This window comes from Centrocercus urophasianus, unplaced genomic scaffold (assembly GCF_019232065.1).
Source record: "Centrocercus urophasianus isolate 14NV4802_14NV808 unplaced genomic scaffold, USGS_Curo_1.0 seq_41, whole genome shotgun sequence".
NCBI classification, from domain to species: domain Eukaryota; kingdom Metazoa; phylum Chordata; class Aves; order Galliformes; family Phasianidae; genus Centrocercus; species Centrocercus urophasianus.
The window spans coordinates 4,014,373-4,034,345 of record NW_024884989.1 but is presented as its reverse complement, the minus strand read 5'-3'; the positions used below and the strand labels follow the sequence as shown (position 1 = coordinate 4,034,345).

The 19,973-nt window shown below is 53.3% G+C and overlaps 1 protein-coding gene across 7 annotated transcripts in view; it reads left to right on the top strand.

Moving 5' to 3' along the window:
* Positions 1-19,973, top strand: part of MGAT5B (alpha-1,6-mannosylglycoprotein 6-beta-N-acetylglucosaminyltransferase B) — a 54,768-nt gene that overhangs the window by 11,133 nt on the left and 23,662 nt on the right. For 3 of the 7 annotated variants that reach the window (XM_042833384.1, XM_042833383.1, XM_042833382.1), the window contains exons 6-8: positions 6,699-6,851; positions 6,993-7,105; positions 16,749-16,893. In XM_042833384.1, coding sequence (XP_042689318.1) covers positions 6,699-6,851; positions 6,993-7,105; positions 16,749-16,893 — 411 coding nt within the window. Of the gene's footprint in view, positions 1-352; positions 2,198-3,425; positions 3,828-5,928; positions 6,104-6,221; positions 6,340-6,698; positions 6,852-6,992; positions 7,106-16,748; positions 16,894-19,973 lie in introns of those variants that run through there. The other 4 variants (XM_042833381.1, XM_042833386.1, XM_042833388.1 and 1 more) reach the window with 4 other exon arrangements.

Sequence of the window (19,973 nt, the reverse complement as noted above, 5' to 3'; positions counted from 1 at the left end):
CAGCCACAGCTTGAGGGGGATGGAGGAGTTACGGTTGTAAGTGATCTTATCAGCCAGAGCGTTTGGGCACTGCAGCTCCTGCAATCAAATTATATTCCCTACCTCAAGGGCAAAATTGTGCATGGGGAGAACTTGAGACAAGTGGCTTGTCACCATCTATTACTGCTTGGTGGCTCGCTGTGATCCTCTTCCAATGCAATCATTCTTTTTTCACAAAGACCCAATGGCCTGGCGAGAAGAAACGTGGGCAGGGGCCGAGCCCTGGGGCTTGGTGGTACTGAATCATAGAATCATGGAATGGTTGGAGCTGGAAGGGACCCTAAAGGCCATCTGGTGCCACCCCTGCCCTGAGCAGGGACACCCACAGCTCCATCAGTGCTCACAGCCCATCCCTGCCCTTGGCTGTCTGCTGGGATGGGGCACCACTGCCTCTATGGGCAACCTACTGGAGGGTGCAGGGCTGGAGCAGAAAGTCCATGGCTGCTGAATTGGTCCTCTCTTTTCCCTGCTGCTGCCCAATCCATATGATTCAAAATAATAACAAACATACACGTGTATGTGTACGTAGAACTTCAGCATATTGATTTTTGGGGGCCATTGTTTCTCAGCTTCCATAGATGATTCACTGCATTATTACCCTTCTTGGGTTTTAGATTTATCACTCCAAGCAGACAGCGGGCTGTAGTTAATTAAGCTTTTGTTTCAGGCAGCAGCAGGGGGAAGGGACAGGCTGCTGCTGTGCTGCTCCTCAGGGATGAGGGTGCCACATTCCCACCGTGGGGACACATCCTGCACCAGCAGGGCTGGCTCTGGCTGGGCTGTGGCACATCCAAAGGGCTCTTGGACGAGCGCGGTTTGTTCGTCTGAAGCCACACAGGTTTTCAACTGCAAGATTTGCATGCTCCCTTGAGCTGAATGGGCTTTGTGTTCCCTGGACACTGTTGTAAATGCAGTTTCCCCCTTGAGCCCTGCTGCGCTGTGTGTGGGCAATGCCTTTCTTCCTGCCTGAGCGGTTCTCCAGGCCTTGCTCAGCGCCCTGCAGGGTGAGGCACGTCTGCACAAGCAGAGCAGCAGGCTCTGTGCCCTCCCACTGCACCTGCAGGTCGGGGTTCCTCGCTAATCACTGCACTGATGGGGTTTTGCACGTTGTTAATAGGGTTGATACAACATCACCAACACCTCCATGCTCTCGCGCAGGGTAATGGGCAGCTTAATGTGCTGGCTGGAGCCAGAGTAAAAGCTCGGTACTCAGGGATTGCAGGACCAGACTCCTGCATTTCATTCTGCTTCACCTGCAGTCCCCTGCTCTGCACCTTTGGGGTGGGATGCTGCTTTCCTCGCAGCCACTCCTGGCACACAGGAGGCACGGATTTGGCTGCTCCACTGACTGCTTCATGTTGTGCTTTTATGGGCATTAGGAAGGTTTCCAGTGCCGACATGCTGAGCTGGGCTCTGAGCTGAGGGCCCTGCTGGAGCAGCACTCTCGTGCTGATTGGGAATAATGTGGGTTTGCCAGGTGTTTTCACAGCTCGGATTAGAAGCAAAAGCCTCCTGCTGGAGGATGGTGGGGGTGGAAAAGGAGATGGGGCAGCAGGACCCCCTGGTGTCCTTATTGCTCCACTCCTTCCCTCCTTTCCCTGGGGCCAGGTTAGGAAAACCAGATGCTTCGCCAGTTTAAGAGAAGACAAGATGCACCCAACTCAATTACAAATATTTGTGCACCCAACCAGAGCTGCAGTATCTGTTCCCATGGGATGCCCACGGAAATGGCTTTGGGGTGTCATTGTTTGGGTGTTGCAGAGCTGCCCAGGGCTGACTTTCCCTTGGCAGAGCTGTCTGCTGCCCCGATCTTCTCTTTCTGCAAATATGCATCACATCCCTCTGCCCACCTGCCTCAGCCCGGCATCACCCTGCTCAGCACAAGCGTGGCTCTTTCCCCATCCCCAAAAAAAGCGTGGATGAGCACAAAAAATCCTTTTGTATTTACAACACTCTGCCAAGCAAGCTTGGGTGGCTGTTGGTTTTTTTTTTTCTTTTTTTTTTTTCTCTCTCTCTCCTCACTTCTCAGCAGAAAAGTGCTGTTTCATGGAGAATTTCCAGCTGTCTTCTGTCTGTGAGCTCTCTGTGCCTGGTGCTGTCGCAGCGTTCGCTACCTGGAGCACTGCTGACTTAAATCAGCCCCGATGTGGGTCATCAGGTAGGATGAAATCGTCACCCCTGATGCAGGAATCAGTGCCCTGGGTCCTTGCTGCTGGGTGCTGGAGAGGGGCACCCACAGGCTCCGTGTGCATCCCTTTATCCCCAAGTGCTTTTTGTGCTTGTCACCTTTGTCCCCTCCCCGCTGCATGAGCTGGGAGGACCTTTGCTGAGCTCAGCAGTCGTTTCTCCCACCTCAGCTCCCACGGCCTTTCTTTGTCTGTGCAGGAAGCTGCCCTGCCTCGGCCCGGGGCTGCACGGGGAGGCTGGGAGCTGCATTGTGGGATATCACTGTGAGCCCCCAGGATGAAAACATCTCGATGGGGCAGCAGAGCCCCAGGATGATGCTATCAGAGCACGACCGCAGGCAGCCCTCTTCCTCAGGAATGGGGCTCACCTGGCTCCTTGTAACCCCGAAATCAGCCAGCACCCAGCTCCACCCTGGCTGCGGGGTGATGCTGCTGCCTGCACCGCTGTGCTCCCCAACCCTGGGGCTGCTGTCTGGCACCTGGAGGGACGCGGATCCTTCCACAAGGAAGCATCCGCACTCCACGACCACCCCGTCCACCGCCTGCCACAAACCACAGTGCCACCTAAATTCGGTGGCACTGAGACGTTGAAGAACAAATAATGTATAAATAAATACATAAATAAATATCCTTCCGCCTCCCTTTTCCCCCGAAACCCATCCGAACAGCCGCTAGATGGCACGCCGTGCCCGCGCACCTTGCGCGGCTCTGGGCGGAGCGGCACCGGGGCGGAGCGCGGAGCTGCCCGCGGGGCTGCGCGGAACGGAGCGGCCCCGGGATGGGCAGCGGGTAGGGCGGGAGCCTGGGGGGGGAGGGGGTGGGTGGGGGGACGGTGGTGGCGGATGCTCCGCGCACCGCGCCATGCGGCCCCGCTGAGCCCCGCTCGCTGCCGCGGCGCCGGGTGGGGGGGGGTGGGGGGTTGCGGGGGCCGCCCCCATCCCCGCTGGCCCCGCAACTTTGAACGATGATCACAGTCAACGCGGATGGCAAGATAATGGTCAGGAGATGTCTCGTCACCTTGAGACCCTTTAGGTAAAGTTGGGGTTTTATTCTCTTCTTTGTTTCTTCCACACCTTGCTTATCCTTCCGGGATAGAAAGCGGGTTTTTGTTTATTTGTTTTTATTTTTTTTATTTTTTTAATTAATTATTATTATTTTGATTCTTATTTTTATTTTGTCTTGCATACGGGTTGGCTCCAGATGGAGATATCGGGAGCCCAAACAAGTTTGCCGGCAGGTCAGCGCTGGCTGCCCGTCACGGCGATACCTTTCAGAGGTTCCTTACAGGGCTGCGTGCGGCTCTGCTCACCTTCCTCACCGATGTCGATACTCGCAAGGGAGTCGCTTCCTCCGGATTAAATCCACGGGTGTCGCTGGGGATGTGGAATCCCACACCTGAGCCGGAGGCAGCGCTGGGGCTGCAAGCCATGCCAGCACGGCTCGGTTCTCTTACTGCTTTTATTTTAGATTTATTACATTATTATTATTTTCCATTTGATGCCTCCGTGCCTTGGCTCTCCCCCTCCACCCCTTGCTCTCCATCTCTATCGCACCGGAGATGCGCTTTGTTGCTCCTAGACCTGAGCCGCATGGGAGGCACCGGTAATTGCTCGGGCTTTTTCTAAGGGAAAAGGATCGAAAAGACCGTGGGAGGGGAAGCTGTGTGTGGTGGGGGGGAGGGGGATAGAGTGGGGGGGTGCACAGTGTGCTGCAGGGCGAGCCCGGGATCGTCAGAGCCATCTGACCGCTGCCTTTTTTGTTCGGCCCCCGCAGCAGGTTGTGGGGACGGGGCTGCGTTTGTGCCGTTTGCTTGCGGTCGTGTTTGGAGACGTATGGCTCTGCACAGCCTGCCCAGAGCCCTTCTCGGGGCCGCATCCCGCGGCAGCACCCTGGGGAGCCGTTGGGACACGGCCAAGGTCGTGGCTGGGGGTTGAGGGGGGGTCCCCGTAGCTCTGAGCTCAGGGTCAGAGCGGGGAAAGGGACAGAGCTTCGGGGCTGTGAGCGTGCAACCATAAGAGGTGGGAAGGACGCGTGCAGCCCTTTAGCAGCGGCTGTATTCATTCCCAGGTGAGTTTGAAGTCCCCAGGTGGAAGGGATCGACTGAGCATCCCTGCCTCCCATACCCAGCGCTGTCGGCATGGCTCCTGGGGCAGGAACCCTGGTGTGCAGAGCACAGCACCTGCACGGTCCCATCTGTGTGCCCTGGGCTGTTTTGTGCTCTCCAACCAGTGCAGCCCAGTAAGATGTGCTGCCATGGCAGTAGCTGGGACAGGTCCTGTAATTCAGCCGCTTGTTTCTGGCTGCTCAGCAGAGATCCATAGTGAGATCCCTGCTCGGTTCGGGCTCCTGGCAGTGGTGCCATCAGCAAACAGCGAGCGGGAAACCTGATCCTTTGCACCAAAACATGTTAATCACACTCCAGACATGCTTAGCAAAGCGATGCAAAAAGCCCCGAGCTGTGAAAGTGCCTGCAGCAAGTGGAAAAGGGGAGAGAACAAGCGAGGCTGTGAGCAGGCTGTGGGGCTGCGTAGGGATGGCTCTCACTTTGGTCTTGGAAGCACCAGCTGTTTGCTTCGGGACAGTGCTGGATTTGGGCATGGGTTTCACATAGGTTTGGGAGGAGTGGGTGTGCAGAGGGACCTGGCAGTAGAACCCACACATTTGAGCACCGTGGTGATGAACTAGAGGTGATGTTGGTAGCAGGCAAAGGCGGGATGGATGCTATTTGGCCATTGGAGCACTGTGACATTCAGCAAATGAGACCTAATTTGGGGAAGTCCCAGCCTACCAAATGGCAATGTGGGAGATCTGAGCCCCTATTGTACCTCCTTCATGGCATTCATTTTCTGGACAAAGGAATTTCTACCTGCTAAGGTAGAAGAGCTGGGCTGCGTCTGCTTATGTCCTAGGATCATTAATTCAGTTAGGATCTGATCCTTTTTCTTGCATCTTCCCTACTCTCTCTCTGTAACCCAATCAAAATCAAGCAGATTTTGTCTCCTAACGAGACACCAGAGCATGGATCTCCCAGCCTTTCCCTTCCTCTCTTCCCACAGTTTAACCACCACTCCTTGCCAGGTTATAATCATGAAAATTAAAATGCACAAACGAGGTCTTGGGTAACGATGAAGATAGTGTCAACAGGGTGAGAATGGAGAGTGGGATCAGCTGGGAGGATTTAAGCAGCCACTTCCTGGATGATGAACGCTTCAATGAGTGCCCTGGGAAGGGGCAGTGGGTGGGCTGTGCCCAGGGAGGACCCTCCTCACTCATGGCTGGGCTTTGCTCTCCTCCGTTGGCTCTTGTAAGACCCAATGGGGCTGGGTGTTGGACAAGGTAACGGGGACGGGGACTGGGACTGGGATGTGCTCAGGGTCCCCAAATCTCTTCCACCCTAAGTAGACTGTGGGACTCCCATTGCTTTCGGGGTTGCTCAGCCACTTCCACAAACACCTCCATGCCTGAGCTGCGCCAGAAGCTCCCTGGAAACCTATCTGCAAGGTCTGATTGAGAGGGATTGAGGTCCATAGTGATCCCCACGAGTTCACCAGCATCTGCCATGGATGGGCCGTTGGGATGCAGGTCTGGATGAGCCAAGCGCTTGGTTAAACTGCTTCCCATTCCCTGGGGGAAGCTCATTTAGAAACAAGAAGTTCCTGGAGCGTTTACATGGGGATTTTAGGTAATTCTACCTCTCTTGCAGGGATCAGCTCTCCCTATGTCTGGCCGCAGGTCTCCAAAGGGGACTGGGAGCACTGCTGGGGGCATTCAACATCAGAGGCTGCATTACCACGGCCTCTGCTCCCCATGGCTGTGGAGCAGGGACCAGCAATGCCACATGCTGCACGGGGCAGCAGATGCTCTGCCAGGGCCAGCAGGTGAATGCTGTAAGGCAGGGAGCTATGTTACCTCCAAAGACAGATGTGGTGCTGGATGGCAGTGCTGGGTTTTGTGCCACTCCTTCACACTGCAGATGATGTTGTTACCTTGAAACAGGAGATGCTGGATCCTGTTCTTGGTGGGCTGCTTCCCCTTTGGGCCAGAGGTACTGAGAGGCAGAAGTGCCAGTGAGCACCTGGATGGAGCCATCAGTTCCCCATGGCCATGAGATGTGGTTGGTTGAAGGCAAACCCCTTCAACAAAAGCTAATTTTATCCCTTTGAGAGGAGGCTGTGCCGCTGCCACGTCTGTTCAGAGGGCTCTCTGATGGGCAGGATTTTCCACAGTCTTTCAGGGAGAAGCCTCCCATAGTGTGGGACCACCTGGCCTGGGCTCTGGGTTCTCCTTGCTGGCCCTGACTGCAGCATTTGTTCTCCTTAAGCCAAGCTTCTCCTTGTCCAAAGGGATGAGTTCATGCAGGTCCCCAAAGCCGGGCACAATGCAAATATCAGCAGCCTGGTTATGGGGTGAACAAAAAGATGTTGTTTTCTTTTTTATCATTATTGTTGGCTTTGTTTTATCTTTTTTTTTTAGCTCCTGTGGGAGAAAGGGGAGGTACAAGGTCTCTCTTTTCCCTGGGCTCTCTGAGAAGGAAAATGAGTATTGTTTGCTGAGTGTTTCCTGCAGCCTGCTCTGGCTGAGCTTTCCCACCCAGACCCTGCAAGCAGGTCACAGCGACTTCAGAAGGTGTTTTGGGGTGAAACACGCCGTTTTGCTGTCAGGGATTGGGCAGGAGCATCTCGGGGCTCCTCCCGCTCAATAAGGCCGCAGCTGGGGGCAAGAAACCGTTCCGCACCCCTCCTTACGGCTTTGCTTTCTTCCCCTCAGGATATTTGTGCTGGGCATTGGATTTTTCACTCTGTGCTTCTTAATGACGTCTCTGGGAGGACAGTTCTCAGCCAAGCGCCTGGGGGATTCGCCCTTCACCATCCGAACTGAAGGTAAGCGCCTCTCCATGGCCTTGCAGCCCAGCCGTGGTCCAGCCAAGCTGGGGATGCAGAACGTCCCACCCCAGGGGATACATTGCTGCGCAGCTGAGCACGGACAGACCGTGCTGTCAGCAGGAGTCAAGGTTTCCAGAAACCTGCCCAAGTCCCTGGGTCCACCCCAAAGGACTCTATGAAGCTGGGGTAAAATGACAGCAAAAGGCCAATGTCCCCTTTCTGAATGCCTGGTGGGACAATATTTCCCATCCTTATTCTAGTCACCTATTTAACCCAAATCTGAGTCTACTGCCTCCTGCCCTTGGTGTCTTTGCATTCACCAGCACAGTCCTGGGGCTGGATCTCATTTGTTTTCCTAATATCTTGAATCCCTATGGTTTGTGGTACTGGCTAAGGCAGGCACTGCTGTGTTAGTAAGCTCAGAAACTCAGAGTAAATCCATTTTTTAGTCCATTGGGTGGATTTTCAGAATGACTTATTGCTTCCAGATGAATTGCTGCAGATTTGGCTGCTGCTGCATCTCTTGTTTGGGAAAATTTGGTCTGCTTGTTGTCTTAACACCTGGGACAGGAGGTCTCATCCTATGTGGGGAGCGAGAAACCCCAAAAGGAAAGCAGGACCCAGACCTCAGGGTGTGTACAGGGCTGACTTTGGGTGGAGCTGTGTGATGTCCCAGCCAGGCATTGTCTGAGAGGTGGTGGCTCCTGGGAATGGGGATGAAAACAGATCACCCATCCCCAGAAATTGGGAGGGATGGTTCACGTTGGCCAGCCTCACCAATGCCACTGGGGAAAATGGGGATTGAAGCCTGGCGAGGTGGAAAAGCTCCATGTAAAGCACGTGCTGGTGCCTGGGTTGGAATTCTAGCTGTGCTCTGCTTGGGGCAGACCTCGATTTCCCCCCAGGTCCCACGGAGGAACACTGAGCTGTGCCAGGGGAGCACTGAGCATCTGCAGGATGGGGTGAGGGGAATACGGATGGGTTCGCTGCTTCTTAGCGCTGGGACATCTCAGTAGATCAATTTGAATAACAAACGGGCATTTAATTAACATGTGTTATGGATCCCAAGGAAACCCAAGAAATATCACCGGTTGTTATCGTTGCTGTTAAGTGCATGGTGCTGGTCTGAAGACAAGCTCAAAGGAGCAGGTTAATTTGGCCGGGCTGATTAGCTGCTAATGTCAGTAATTGTGGGAAGAGGGCCAGCTGTTATGTGGAGCTGTATGGGCTCAGGACTGCTGGGTGCAGAGGCATGGTTGGGTGTGTGCTCAGATGTGCGTGCTGTGGGACAGGCTCTGAGCGTGCGAGGTCCTCTGTGTGCTGTCTGAGCAAGGGGCTCGTTGATGCATTGGGTTTAATGGCTCCCTTTGAGCATCGTTCATTATTAACTAATTAATTTTTCAGTGCAAGCTGGCAGCATCCTTTCCCATCTGCTCTGGGTGTGAGCTGCCTCATTAATGCAGCAGGTGCAGCTTGGGGCCAGCAGGGCTCTGCTCGTGGGATTCTCCCTGCAGACCTCCTTGCCTTGGAGCTCTGCTGTCCTCACGTCCGTGCATCCCACCAGGTGCACATGGGGCTGCCAGCACCTCCAAGTAATTCACATGGGAGAACTGTTAGCTGTGGATAAGAGGTGACCATTCATTGTAGTGCTGGTTTCAAAGCCACACTGGGGCTATTCTTGCTTTTCCTGACCCTCGGGTGCTGCAATCCCAACTCTGCTCTTGGCCTGATGTGCATTTACCCAAACTGTGCTCTGAGGACAGCTTATGGAAATGCCACAGCCTTGCCCAGAGCTTTTTCAGCATCTGAGCCGCGCGGGCAGCCAATCAAAACCAAAGTGAAGATGGATGGAAGGCAGGAGCATGAAAAGGAGAAATGGATAATGTCACAGCCTGGAAGTTAATCCCGTTTTTAATTTTATTTTCATATGTGAATCTCCTCCTAGGAGACTTTCTCCAGCCCAATCTCTGTGTGTGCCAGAAATTGTTGCTCAGATGGGTTCTCTGCTTGGTGACTTGATGCAGCGGATGCTTTGCGTCCTAAAGATAAATAAAAACCTCGAGGAATGCATGGTATTTTATCCTAATCCTGCTGCCAAATAAACACAGACAGAGGTTCCTTTGTTTTGATATGGTCATCGGGAGAATTTGTTCTACAAGCAAAGATCTGGATTGGCAAAAGGCATCTCCTGTGTGGGAGATGCGCTGGGAGCAGACTTGAGAGCTTCAGCTGTCTGTGCCCTCACCACACCTCCTCTCTTGCATTTAAAACATTTTTATTCCTCCCAAACACGATTTGTTTTAGTGCTGGGTAGGGCTGATTTGGGGCAGGGCAATGATCTTGGAAAAGCTCTGAGATCTTTAATGGGGAGCAGGAAACAAAGAGCATCCCTGTGAGGATGCTGCCCCATGCCAGGTTGGAGAGAGATGTTTGGGGGTCTGGTCTCCTTGGGGTGCAGGGTAGGGACACAGATGGGATGCTGAGCAGCCCATGGGCAGGGTCAGTGGGGTTGTGATGCACACAGGTGCATGGCAGTGCTACCATCCTGGGCTGCCAGATGGCTCTGGTTTGTTGCATTGGGGTAAAGGGCTCAGAAGTCCTGCAGCCGACACAAATTGTGCTGGAAGTGGCACTGACCATCACCTGGCAGAAATCCTGCCCTGCTCTCCCCAGAGCAATTCTTGCTGTGTTGTGCTGTGCCTTTCTGATTCCTGGAGTCTCACCTGCTTAAAGCAATTTCTTCCATCGATGAGCACAGGAGTGGAGAGAGGGATTGTCTGGGGCTGCAAAGCACTGCTGAGTCCTTTGCTGTTTGTGATTTCTCTCTCTTGGGAGGAGGGATTCTCATGGAGGGGGCGGAGGAGGGAGAGCTGAGCTGCAAAAGGTAATGCTGAAGGTTGTTCAGGGTTTTGTAGGGCATCTTTGCTGTTCCAGAGTCACAGCACCATGAAACGCTGGGATCTCATGTTAGTTCAGTGCCTTCAATGGCTCCCTGAGGAGCAGAGCAAAGAGGCCAAACAGAAATGTGAGAGCTGACATGATCCCCTCAGAGGGGCCCTTTGCTCTCGCTCCCGTTTCTGCTGGCCTTCCGTCTGCTGTGGTTCATCCCAGCTGGGTTTGTGTGGCCAGATAGCGTCATTTGTTCTCATGGCAGATGCAGAAAGGTCAAGCTCAGCATCTAATGATCAGAGAGAGCTGGAGTACCTGCGCTGTGCTGCCCTGCGGTTGGCTGTGCTCGCAGGGAGGAGGAGGAAGAGGAGGAGGAGGGGAAGGTCTGTGTGTGGCCCTGACCCTCTGCACATGGTTAAGGTGGGGGAGGACAGCCAGGAGGAGACAGCTTGGCTCTGCTGAGAGGTAGAAAAACACAGATGTGCCTGTCTTGGCATCCTGCAAGTCTGTTGTGTTATACCTCTGTCTTAGGAAGGGTAACTTCTGCTTTCACCCTTTCAGGCAGAAATGCAGTTCATTTGGCAGGAGATTGGCTTGGCATCAGCAAAATACCCTGAAGTGGCCTTTGCCAGACCATTGTATGCAACCTGTCCAGGTCTCTGGCTGGGGAGTGCCCTGGGAGTAAGTGCCTGGGCTGCTCCTCTGGGGATGTGACACATGGCTGTGTGGTTCAGGGGGCTCATGGCTCCCTTTGCCCTCAAGAAGCCATGTAAGTTATGCATCTGTTTCATTGCCTTAATGCATGCTGAAGACAGCAGGAGAACCAGTTGCAAAGCCCCGTGTAACCCCATAGCAAGGACAGGGCACACCGCAGAGCACGGGACGGAGCTGGGCAGGTTCAGCTGTGCAAAGCTGCCTGTAATTACTGCCAGCTCCATTCCGAGCGAGCCGCGATTCTCTGCAGGGCTGCTTCTGTTGTGTTGGATGCTGTTGATGCTGTTTGCTGAGCAGTGCCGTGGCTGTAAGCACCTTGTCAGGATGCGCTGCTGGAGCGCCGGCGTCTTGCCCAGGCAGCGCCGGGTGACGGGGACAGCACCGCTGTCACAGCACCGTGACCTGCATTCAGATGTTCCTTATGCAGAGCTCCCTCGAAAGGCAGCAGGAGACTTTCCCATCTGACATCCCGCAGAGCAGCGTGGCTGTGGCTGCCCAGCTCCCCATGGTGGGTGCTGTTGGCACCAAGGCTGCTATGTGGCATGTGTCCCCAGTGGGTCCTGCTTGTCCCTTCAGCTTAGCTTTTCTGCCTGGGCTTTGTGTCCCCCCAGCCCCGCTCCCTGCCGCTCCCAACAGATGCTCAGATGCTCTGGGGGCTCTTTAAAGCAGCTGCACGAGGCAGCAGGAATCACTTACGCTGCTCTTGCTGCTGAGTACGGGGAGGCTTCATTAGTTATTGGTTAAAGTGGTGCTGGCGGGTGTGGGTGCTGCTGGCTGTGCTGCTGCAAGCACCAGGAGAAGTGGTGTTGGGTTAAAAGCATGTCCTCTGCATGCAGTGTCCCCATGGGCATTGCCCTGTGGCAGCAAAGGGACTCGGTGCTGTTCTCCCATGCCCAAAACCCACTGGGTGCTTTGGCCTTGGAGCAGTCCCCATCCATTCCACAAATGCATGCACTGCGCAGGTCCCCACGTTGCTTCTGCAAAGGGATTTTAAAGTGGAGCTGTAAAACTTTACAGCTCTGACTAAATTGCTCTTCCAAGCAGGGAAATTTGTGCTGTGGAAGTAGGGAAATGAGGACATCCAGCTGCTTGGGATGGGGTGGGAGCAATGATTTGAGTGGAGCACCGCAGCCTCTCCTTCCCCATCCCAGCAGTGTCAGGGTGCAGCATCCTGCTTGGCCCCCAGCACTCCGTTATCTCCATCAGCAGTGGCTCCCAGGGAATGATTAAATCAATTAATTGATTTTCCAATGCTTGCAAGAAACTCAAACGGCATTTCCATCAAACTCTGATGAGCAAACAGCCCTCCATGGCCTGGAGGAATGTTAATGGCTCTCTGGGCTTTTATTACCCCTTTCACACTTAAATCAAAATTCGTCCTGCACCTGGGAGCAGTGGGTACTTGAGGAAATAAAGCACAGTGGGAAGCAGAGCAGCCTCTGAAAGTGATTTTTTCCCACTGGGGTCCCAGCTGCAAAGCCAGGGTCCAGCTTTGCTCTCCACATCCTCATTTTCCCTGTGGTGTGTTACATGGGGCAGCACTTCTGGACTGTCCCTGTTGCCCTCAGGTCTCTGTCCCTTTTGATGTGTGTGTGGGGAAAAGGTAATAAAAGTGGGGGGTGTTGGGTCAGCTCTGAGCTCTCTTGCAGCAATGTCTCCTGTCTATGAATGTTTGTGCTGCTCAGCTTCCTGTCTTTTCTTATTTGTACTGAAATATGGAGCATAGAGGTGCACGTAGCACTGAGCTGCAGCGATACATTTCTGTGCAGAGGTGTTGGGGGACAGAGGTGAGCAGGTGGCAGTGCCCGGCCCTGCCAGAGTGTGGCACCCCCAGTGCCGTGCAGTTAGTGCTGATTGCACCACAGCAGGCAAAGGGATGGATCAATCCAAGGGGGTAAATTGTGTGCTGCCCAGCTAATATCATCTCCTTCATCAGCCCTCCCCTGCTGACTTAAGACTGCTTAATTCGCTGATTATGGGGCAGCCAGTTCCCTGCTGACTGTTGGCAGGAGCGAGACTGCTGAACTCTCTGTCGTTGGCATGAATGCTGTTGTGTGGCTCCTTGTGATTTTCACAGTGGCTGAAGTGGTCTGTGTTTTCCTCTGCATAGTTTAGATGATGTCAGCGGGTTTTCAGATGGCAGCGATTGCTTGGTGTGCCCACGCTGGTGACTCAAGGGCTCTGGCCAGAGTGGGTGATGAAGGGATCACAGTATGGTTGGGTTGAAAGCGTCCTTATATCCCACCTAGTTCAGACCCCTGCTGTGGGCAGGGCCACCTCCCATAGACCAGGCTGTCAAAAGTGCATCCAACCTGGCCTCAAGCACCTCCAGGGATAGGGCACCAACAGCATCTCTGGGCAGCAGCCTCGCTGTGATACCTGCCTCATGTGTAATCTGAATCTTCCCACCTTTAGTTTAAAGGTATTACCCCTCTTCCTATTTCTACATTCTCTGATAAAGAGTCTCTTTCTCTAAACTGTAGACTGGATGATCTTTAAGTCCTTTTCACAGAATCACAGAATTGTAGGGGTTGGAAGGGACCTCCAGAGCTCATCGAGTCCAACCCCCCTGCCAAAGCAGGTTCCCTACAGCAGGTCGCACAGGTAGGCATCCAGGCAGGTCTTGAACATCTCCAGAGAAGGAGACTCCACCACCTCCCTGGGCAGCCTGTTCCAGTGCTCCTCACCTCACTGTAAAGAAGTTCTTGTGCACATTGGTGCAGAACTTCCTATGCTGCAGTTTCTGGCCATTACCCCTTGTCCTGTCTCCACTCACCACTGAAAAGAGTCTGTCCTCACCATTCTGCCCCCCACACCTTAGATACTTATAGACCTGGATCAGGTCCCCTCTCAGTCTTCTTTCCTCAAGGCTGAACAGACCCTGTTCACTCAGCCTTTCTTCATAAGAGAGATGCTTCAGGCCCTTCACCATCTTTGTGGCCCTCCGCTGGACAAGCCTAAGCCTTTCTATGACACTGTCCCTTCCTAGGGCTGCAGACCAGGGGTGGCTCAGGTCTGCCCTGGGGCTCAACTGGTGCCAACTAGCGCAGCATTTCCGTGCTGTGGCTGCGATGGATTACGTTCCAGGGCTAGCAAGAGCCCTTGGCAAGTTGCTTTGCTCTTTTAATCCGCTTGAACCAAAATCAATAGCGCGGGTTAATAGAGGCGCGCGGAGGGTTCGTGCTTTCAGATCAGCACCACGGCCAGCGCCCGCCCCGCGCATCTCCGTCCCTGCGGCCCCGGGGCGGCGCGAAGCTGAAGGCTGGGCGCTGCTGAGCAGCCGGGAGCAGCTGCTCCTCCCTTGCAATCCACCTTGTCCTTTTGAGGAGTTTAAGTAGCCTCCGGCTGTCCTTTAGAGGAGGAAAACAAAGCTGAGCAAATGATGCTTTAGATTGAAATTAATTCAGCTGGTATTTTCAGTGGATGTAAGTAATACCTCAGCATCGCTGAGCAAATTCCCTGCTTGTAGCGGAGCGTTCAGCTGTAGTGCGACAGCCAGGCAGGCATGATGTGACTTATGTCTGAGAAGGAGGGAAAAAAAATCCACAACTAATCAGCCATGTTACAAACAGCGAGGATATATTGTCAAATTGCGTTCTCAACGCCGGGGGATGCCTTCAGAGCAGGGAGGTGGGCTCAGATGTGCCTCAGTTTCCTCAGCACGGCTGGGAGGACCCACCCGCACCTCAACACGTTGGCTGTTCCATCAGTTCTGCAGAGAAACACTTTTTTTTCTTCCATCCACATCCCGACACGTCGGCTGCTGACTGTTCCACCGCTTCTGCAGAGAAACTCTTTCTTCTTCCAATAGCCATCGCCCTGAGGGGATGCTTTCTTTTCCTCCCCTGATTTCATCCAATTACTTAGCTGTATGCTCTTCTGAGGCACCATAAATAATTCTCCTCCCTTCGCTGTGTTTACCAGCATGTCTCACGAAATCCAGTAAGATATGATTGATTGCAATCATTATTTCATAGTGCCGCTATGAAAACCTCTGTCAGGTTTGGTGATTGCCTTTAAAGAGTGCCTGCCGCTCAGAGAGCTGTCAGGAGCTGTCATACTTTAGCAAACTCCAATTAATCCATTGAGCAGTTTTCCTTGTGTTTTCTTTCCCATCAGAGCTGATTATCAGGGGTAATTAGAATATTTCTCCTTTTGTATTTTGCTTTTGTTTTGCTGAGAAAAGTCGCTTGCCAGGCTTGTTTTGCAGGGGTTTGTGCTGCTGAGAGGGGTTTTGGGTTCTCCTGCCTCCTGCCATACTCTTCATCATGGCTTCAAGGCTGCAGATCCCCTTCTGGGGCTGCGTGGCTCCCCCCAGACACAGCGCTCCGCCACAGGTTAATGAATCCATCCCAGCTCCCGCGTGTTTAAAAGAGTTGCTTCAGCACTTTTCCTCCTTTCTTTTGGGTTTTAATGAGGCACACTTTCCAAGCGATGTAATAATCGTTGCCAAAAGTGTCAGATTGTTCTTGTTATCCTCCTTAAGCTCCTGGAACAACAACAACAAAAAGGCCAACAGCAGAAAAAGAGAGGGGTTGGTGGGGAAGAGCTTCAGCTTCATCCCCGAGAGTCAGGGGAGGGCATGGGTGGGAGGAACACGTGCTGGGACTGCTGCTTTTGGGCAGGGGGTGTGCTGCCCACAGGGAGAACTCCACTCCCCAGCAGCAGCTTTGGGATGCCAGGGAAGGAGAGTTGGGATGTGGAAGAAGGAGCGCTGGGATGCGAAGGAAGGATGTGGGAATTCTCCCTGGGGAGCCCCTGGGGATGTGAGTGCCCCTCAGGAAGGGCTTTTCCAGGTTCTGTGCTTTAATAAGGGGCAAAGCTGCTTCCGTGCCAGGGCTGTATGAGCAGCCGTTTGAATTTCAAACGAGGAGCACCACTAAACAAGCATCCTTAATTAAACGGATGCAGTCTGGCTGCAAACTGGGGCAGCAGCCCGGCTCAGTGGCTGTAAATCATCTTCACTCCCTTTCCAGGCTCTGTCCTCGCTCCTTCCCAGCAGCACAGCATGGCTGTGGGCTCCTGATGCATTTTCTGGCTTAAGCCCCTCTTCCAGCTGTTATGTTTGTGTTGGCTCTTTTTTTGGGCTGTGTTTGGAGATGCACTTGGCCAGTGCAAATTGAACTCCAGCATCTGAGTTTCCACCTCTGTCCCCCACAAAATCTTTAAATTGCACCTTTGTTAGCAATTCTGCTTCTTAATGGGGAAAGCTGGGGCTCAAGTCCTGCCCAGAGGGCTGCACCCTAGCTTGGGCACCGGCATAGACAAACTGGCTCCTGTGTTCCCCAGCCTGGCCAGTACCTCAGGCATCCAAAGATTCAAGCAGAAGTCCCTGACTTCTTGCCACGAATACAGCTTGTGCTGCCCCAGAGGTGCCCCATTCCCAATGCCATGGGGTGCCCATGTGTCCCCGTGCTGCCTGCTCGTCCCCTGCTGCTTTGTAACTGCAATGTGTACTGCCCTTCGCAGAGCTTGTCTGAGTGGAATGGCAGAGATAAGCAAAATGAGAAAAGTTTGGGGGATTATGTGCTGATTAAGTTATTACTAACATGAAATGAATGGCGCTGAGATGAAACAGGAGCTTTATTTTCCGTTGCTTGGCTCTGGGCTGACTGGCATTACGCTGAAGATCAAACCAGGAGCCTGCCTGCTGCAGGTATGGGGCTCAGGAAACAGCTGCAGGCACGACAGCAACCTGAGCTGTGCCAGCAGGGTGTGAAATGGGGCTGGGACCCAGGGCTGCCCTGCTGGGAGTTGGCTGAGCTGCGATGCACAAACAGGGATCTATTGCCTGAGCCAAACTCAGGTGCAGCAGGGCTCTGTCTGAGCTGCACCTGACAGCAGGTATGGGGCTGCAAAGCTGGAAGGGGACAGCAGGGCAGCGTGTGCTCCCTGAAGCACTGTGCCCAGGGCTGGGGAGTGCAGTGAGGGCAGCTTTGGGGCTGAGCTTTGCAGAGACTCTGCTTCAGCACCCAGCTCGGTCCCCTTGGCAGCGCCTGGCTGTGACTGTGTCCCTTTTGCTCTCTGTGCCCCACAGTGATGGGCGCTCTGGAGTCCCGAGGGGTGCTGCGGCGGATGAGCGACATGCTGGAGCTGCTGATGAAGAGGATGGACATCCTGGCCAGGCTGGAGAACGGCACTGATTTCCACAAAGGGAACGAGGCACTCTTCCCTCTGGACAGGTCAGTTGGAAGCACCGATGCCCCCATGCGCCGCTGCTGTCCCCAAAATCATGAGCTTGGGGGCTTCGTAGGGCGGTTGCCATGCCCAGAACCTTGGAGTGGGGCTGGAAAATCCCAACCTTGCTGGCCCTCATCTTCTACCTGGTGCTGTTGATTTTGCTCTGATGGAGTTGTGGGTGACCCATTGGGTGTGCAAAGGTCTCCACTGCCTTGTCACCACTGAGGGTTTCTGTGCTTCCCCGTCCCCACGATCACTTCCATTCCTCTCCCACTGCTTTTCTTATGAGCCTCTTCTGCACCGATAATAGAAAATATAGTAAGAGAGCCTGTAATTAAAGGCTGTGCTGCGCTGAACTGAGTGCACACACGAATTAAAGCTGTGCAGGAAGCCTGGGAGTGCATGGCTTTGCCTTTTAAGTAATGTAATTTTAACCACTGAAAAATATAATTTGCCTCTGTAATGGCAGGTGCTGGGGATTTTATTGTTGCGAGGCTGCGTGTTGGCCATGTGCACCAGCAGTAATCCTGGAGAGGAAGGGATGTGGCTGCTAGACTAGAAGGCACTTGCTCTCATTTGGTGATGTTTTGGGCAAATTTCTCATTAAATGAACCATTAATTCCAGGTTGTAATAATTTCTGTGCATCAGAGATGAACTTAAAGGCATTTATATGAGCTGGCAGCAGTCGCTGCTCACATTGGGTGGCAGCAGCCCCAAGGAATTGCTCATCCCCAGGGGGGTCTTGGGCTTCTCGAAGGGAATCGTGGCCCATGGTGCCACATGGTGACCTGTCTGTGCTGAGGGTGTCTGATCCTGCTGAGCCTGAGAGGGATTGTAGAGCATGGAGTGCATGGAGGCATCCTCTGTATTTTGTAGCTGTGCTGAGATGGCATTGAGCGGCTGAAATTACAGATCCCTTAATTTTCAGGAGCAGAGTATTCCTTGGCAGGATCAACTTCTTCCAGCTCATCACCTTTTCCTCCTTAAACATTTCCCCTCTGAGAGCATCCCAAACGACAAAAGCAGTGAGATGAACCCGAGCAAATAAGCGAGGCTCTGTGCATGCTACAAACACCACTTGGAAGCAGTCCCATGCTCCAAGCCCCATGAGCATCTCCATCGAGCTGAGCTGCTGCATGGACCATTGGTACCATACAGTCATTTTCCTGCACTGTCATCCAGCCCATGTTATGGCTGAATTTGCATCCTGCGTCTGCAGATGAAGGCACTGTGGTGGGGCTGATGGTCCCAGCAGCATTTACAAACAACCTCCTTTGATCTCCAGTGACCGACTTGAAGCTGTCAGCGAATGATAATACAATTAAAGGGTGATAATTTCAAAGGGATTTAATTCTTTAAAGCCCCTCTGGTTAGCACAGCTGCCACAGTTGTGTCCTCCTCTGCTCAGCAGAGGCACCAGCGACTCCCCCTGAGCAGCAGTGGGATCTGCCCTGCTTCTACCAGGGGCTCTCCTGCTGTGTTGGATCTCCACAAAAACAGTGGAGGTGGGGGCACCTCCTGGGTAGGAATGAGCCAAAGCTCCTCTGCGCTTTATGGAGTCATAGAATCACTGATGTTGGAAAAGACCCTCAAGTCTATGGAATCATAGGGTCACTAAGGTTGGAGAAGATCCTCAAGGTCGTCCAAGGGATCATAGAACCATTGGAGGTGGAAAAGACCTCAAGATCATCAACCAGCAGCACAGCCTCCAGCATGTCCCTTGCTCCCAGTGCCCTCATGTCAGACCTGCAGGGATGGCTTTCTACTCAGAAAGTGCATAGAGGAATTCAAATAAGCGAGATATAATTAATTAGCAGCCTTGGAAATCTGCTCAGCTGTCAGGAGCAACGCAGCTGGAAGTGACTGCAGGGTTTTTCATGGCTAAAGTCACCTGAAGCTTTGCTTGTTGCCCCATAGGTGCTGTCTATAGGCACTCACATGTGTCAAATCCATCTCCTGCAATGCTTCAGGGACAGCTTTGGATAGACACAGGTGTCCAACATCCTCTTTAGATAAGGTGACCAGGATTTTTTGGTGAAGGCCCCTAGTTTGTCAATCTGGGATGGAAGGCATGAGCTGAGAATCTACTGGATTTTGCTGAGTTCTGCTGGATTTTGCTGAATGCCTTTTCCAGCCTTTCCTGCTCCCTGCCCATGCAGAAAGGTAAGCGATGAATTTCCCAACAAGCACGAGCAGGCTGCCAGTCAGCTGCGGGAAAATCAATACCACTGTTAATTGAATGCAACCCTCATAAATCATCAGAGGGCAGGAAATGAGAAGTACTTATGGAAGCCTCCTGGAGAGCTGTTTGCTGGGCAGTGGAAGTATCAGCACACGGTGAGAGCAGTGGTGCCTGGCTGGAAAGAACCTAGGGAGGGATGGAGGGGCTGTGCAGGGGCTGATCTCAGCTGGACTCGAGAGCTGGGGGCTCACAGGAGCCCAGGTCTGGGTGCTGGGGCTGTCCTCAGGTGACAGCGGGGTCCCGGGTGGGGGTCTGCCCTGCTGCCCTTCTCATCCACTGGCCCTGTGTGGTGGGTAACGAATAGGCTGTTGTTTACTAATGGCTGATTAATCTTCAGGCTTAATTACTGCTGAGGCTCAGTTAATTTCCACGCACTTCAAGTATTTGTTCTTATAATTGTTACACAACTCCATATTCCCCTGGGAATTAGAAGTCTCACAGTATGACTCCAAGTGGGTGATGCTCCTGCATCCTGCCAACCCGGCTCCCCAAATTGCTGCCATTAAAGAGCTGCCTTCAGTGACACTTCTGCTGAAGGTGGGCACCCCCAGCAGCACCCAGGTCCTCTCTCTTATCAATTCTGTGCTTGCATCTATCCAGCACCTCCAGGTTTTCTGCAACCACTTCCTCAGCAGCCTTTGCTTTCTGCTCTTTTTGGGCCTTCACACCCTGAAGCAGCGATGCTCTTGGGGCTGCCTTATGTCTTTGCAGAAGGGGTGGTTTGATGCCTCGACACACAAAGGGCAAGTGGCTTTGAGCTGTGCTTGGGTGGCTGGCTAGTCCTCAGCACCATGGAATTTGAGTGCATCCTCCATTGGTGCCCACAACATGGATCTTGG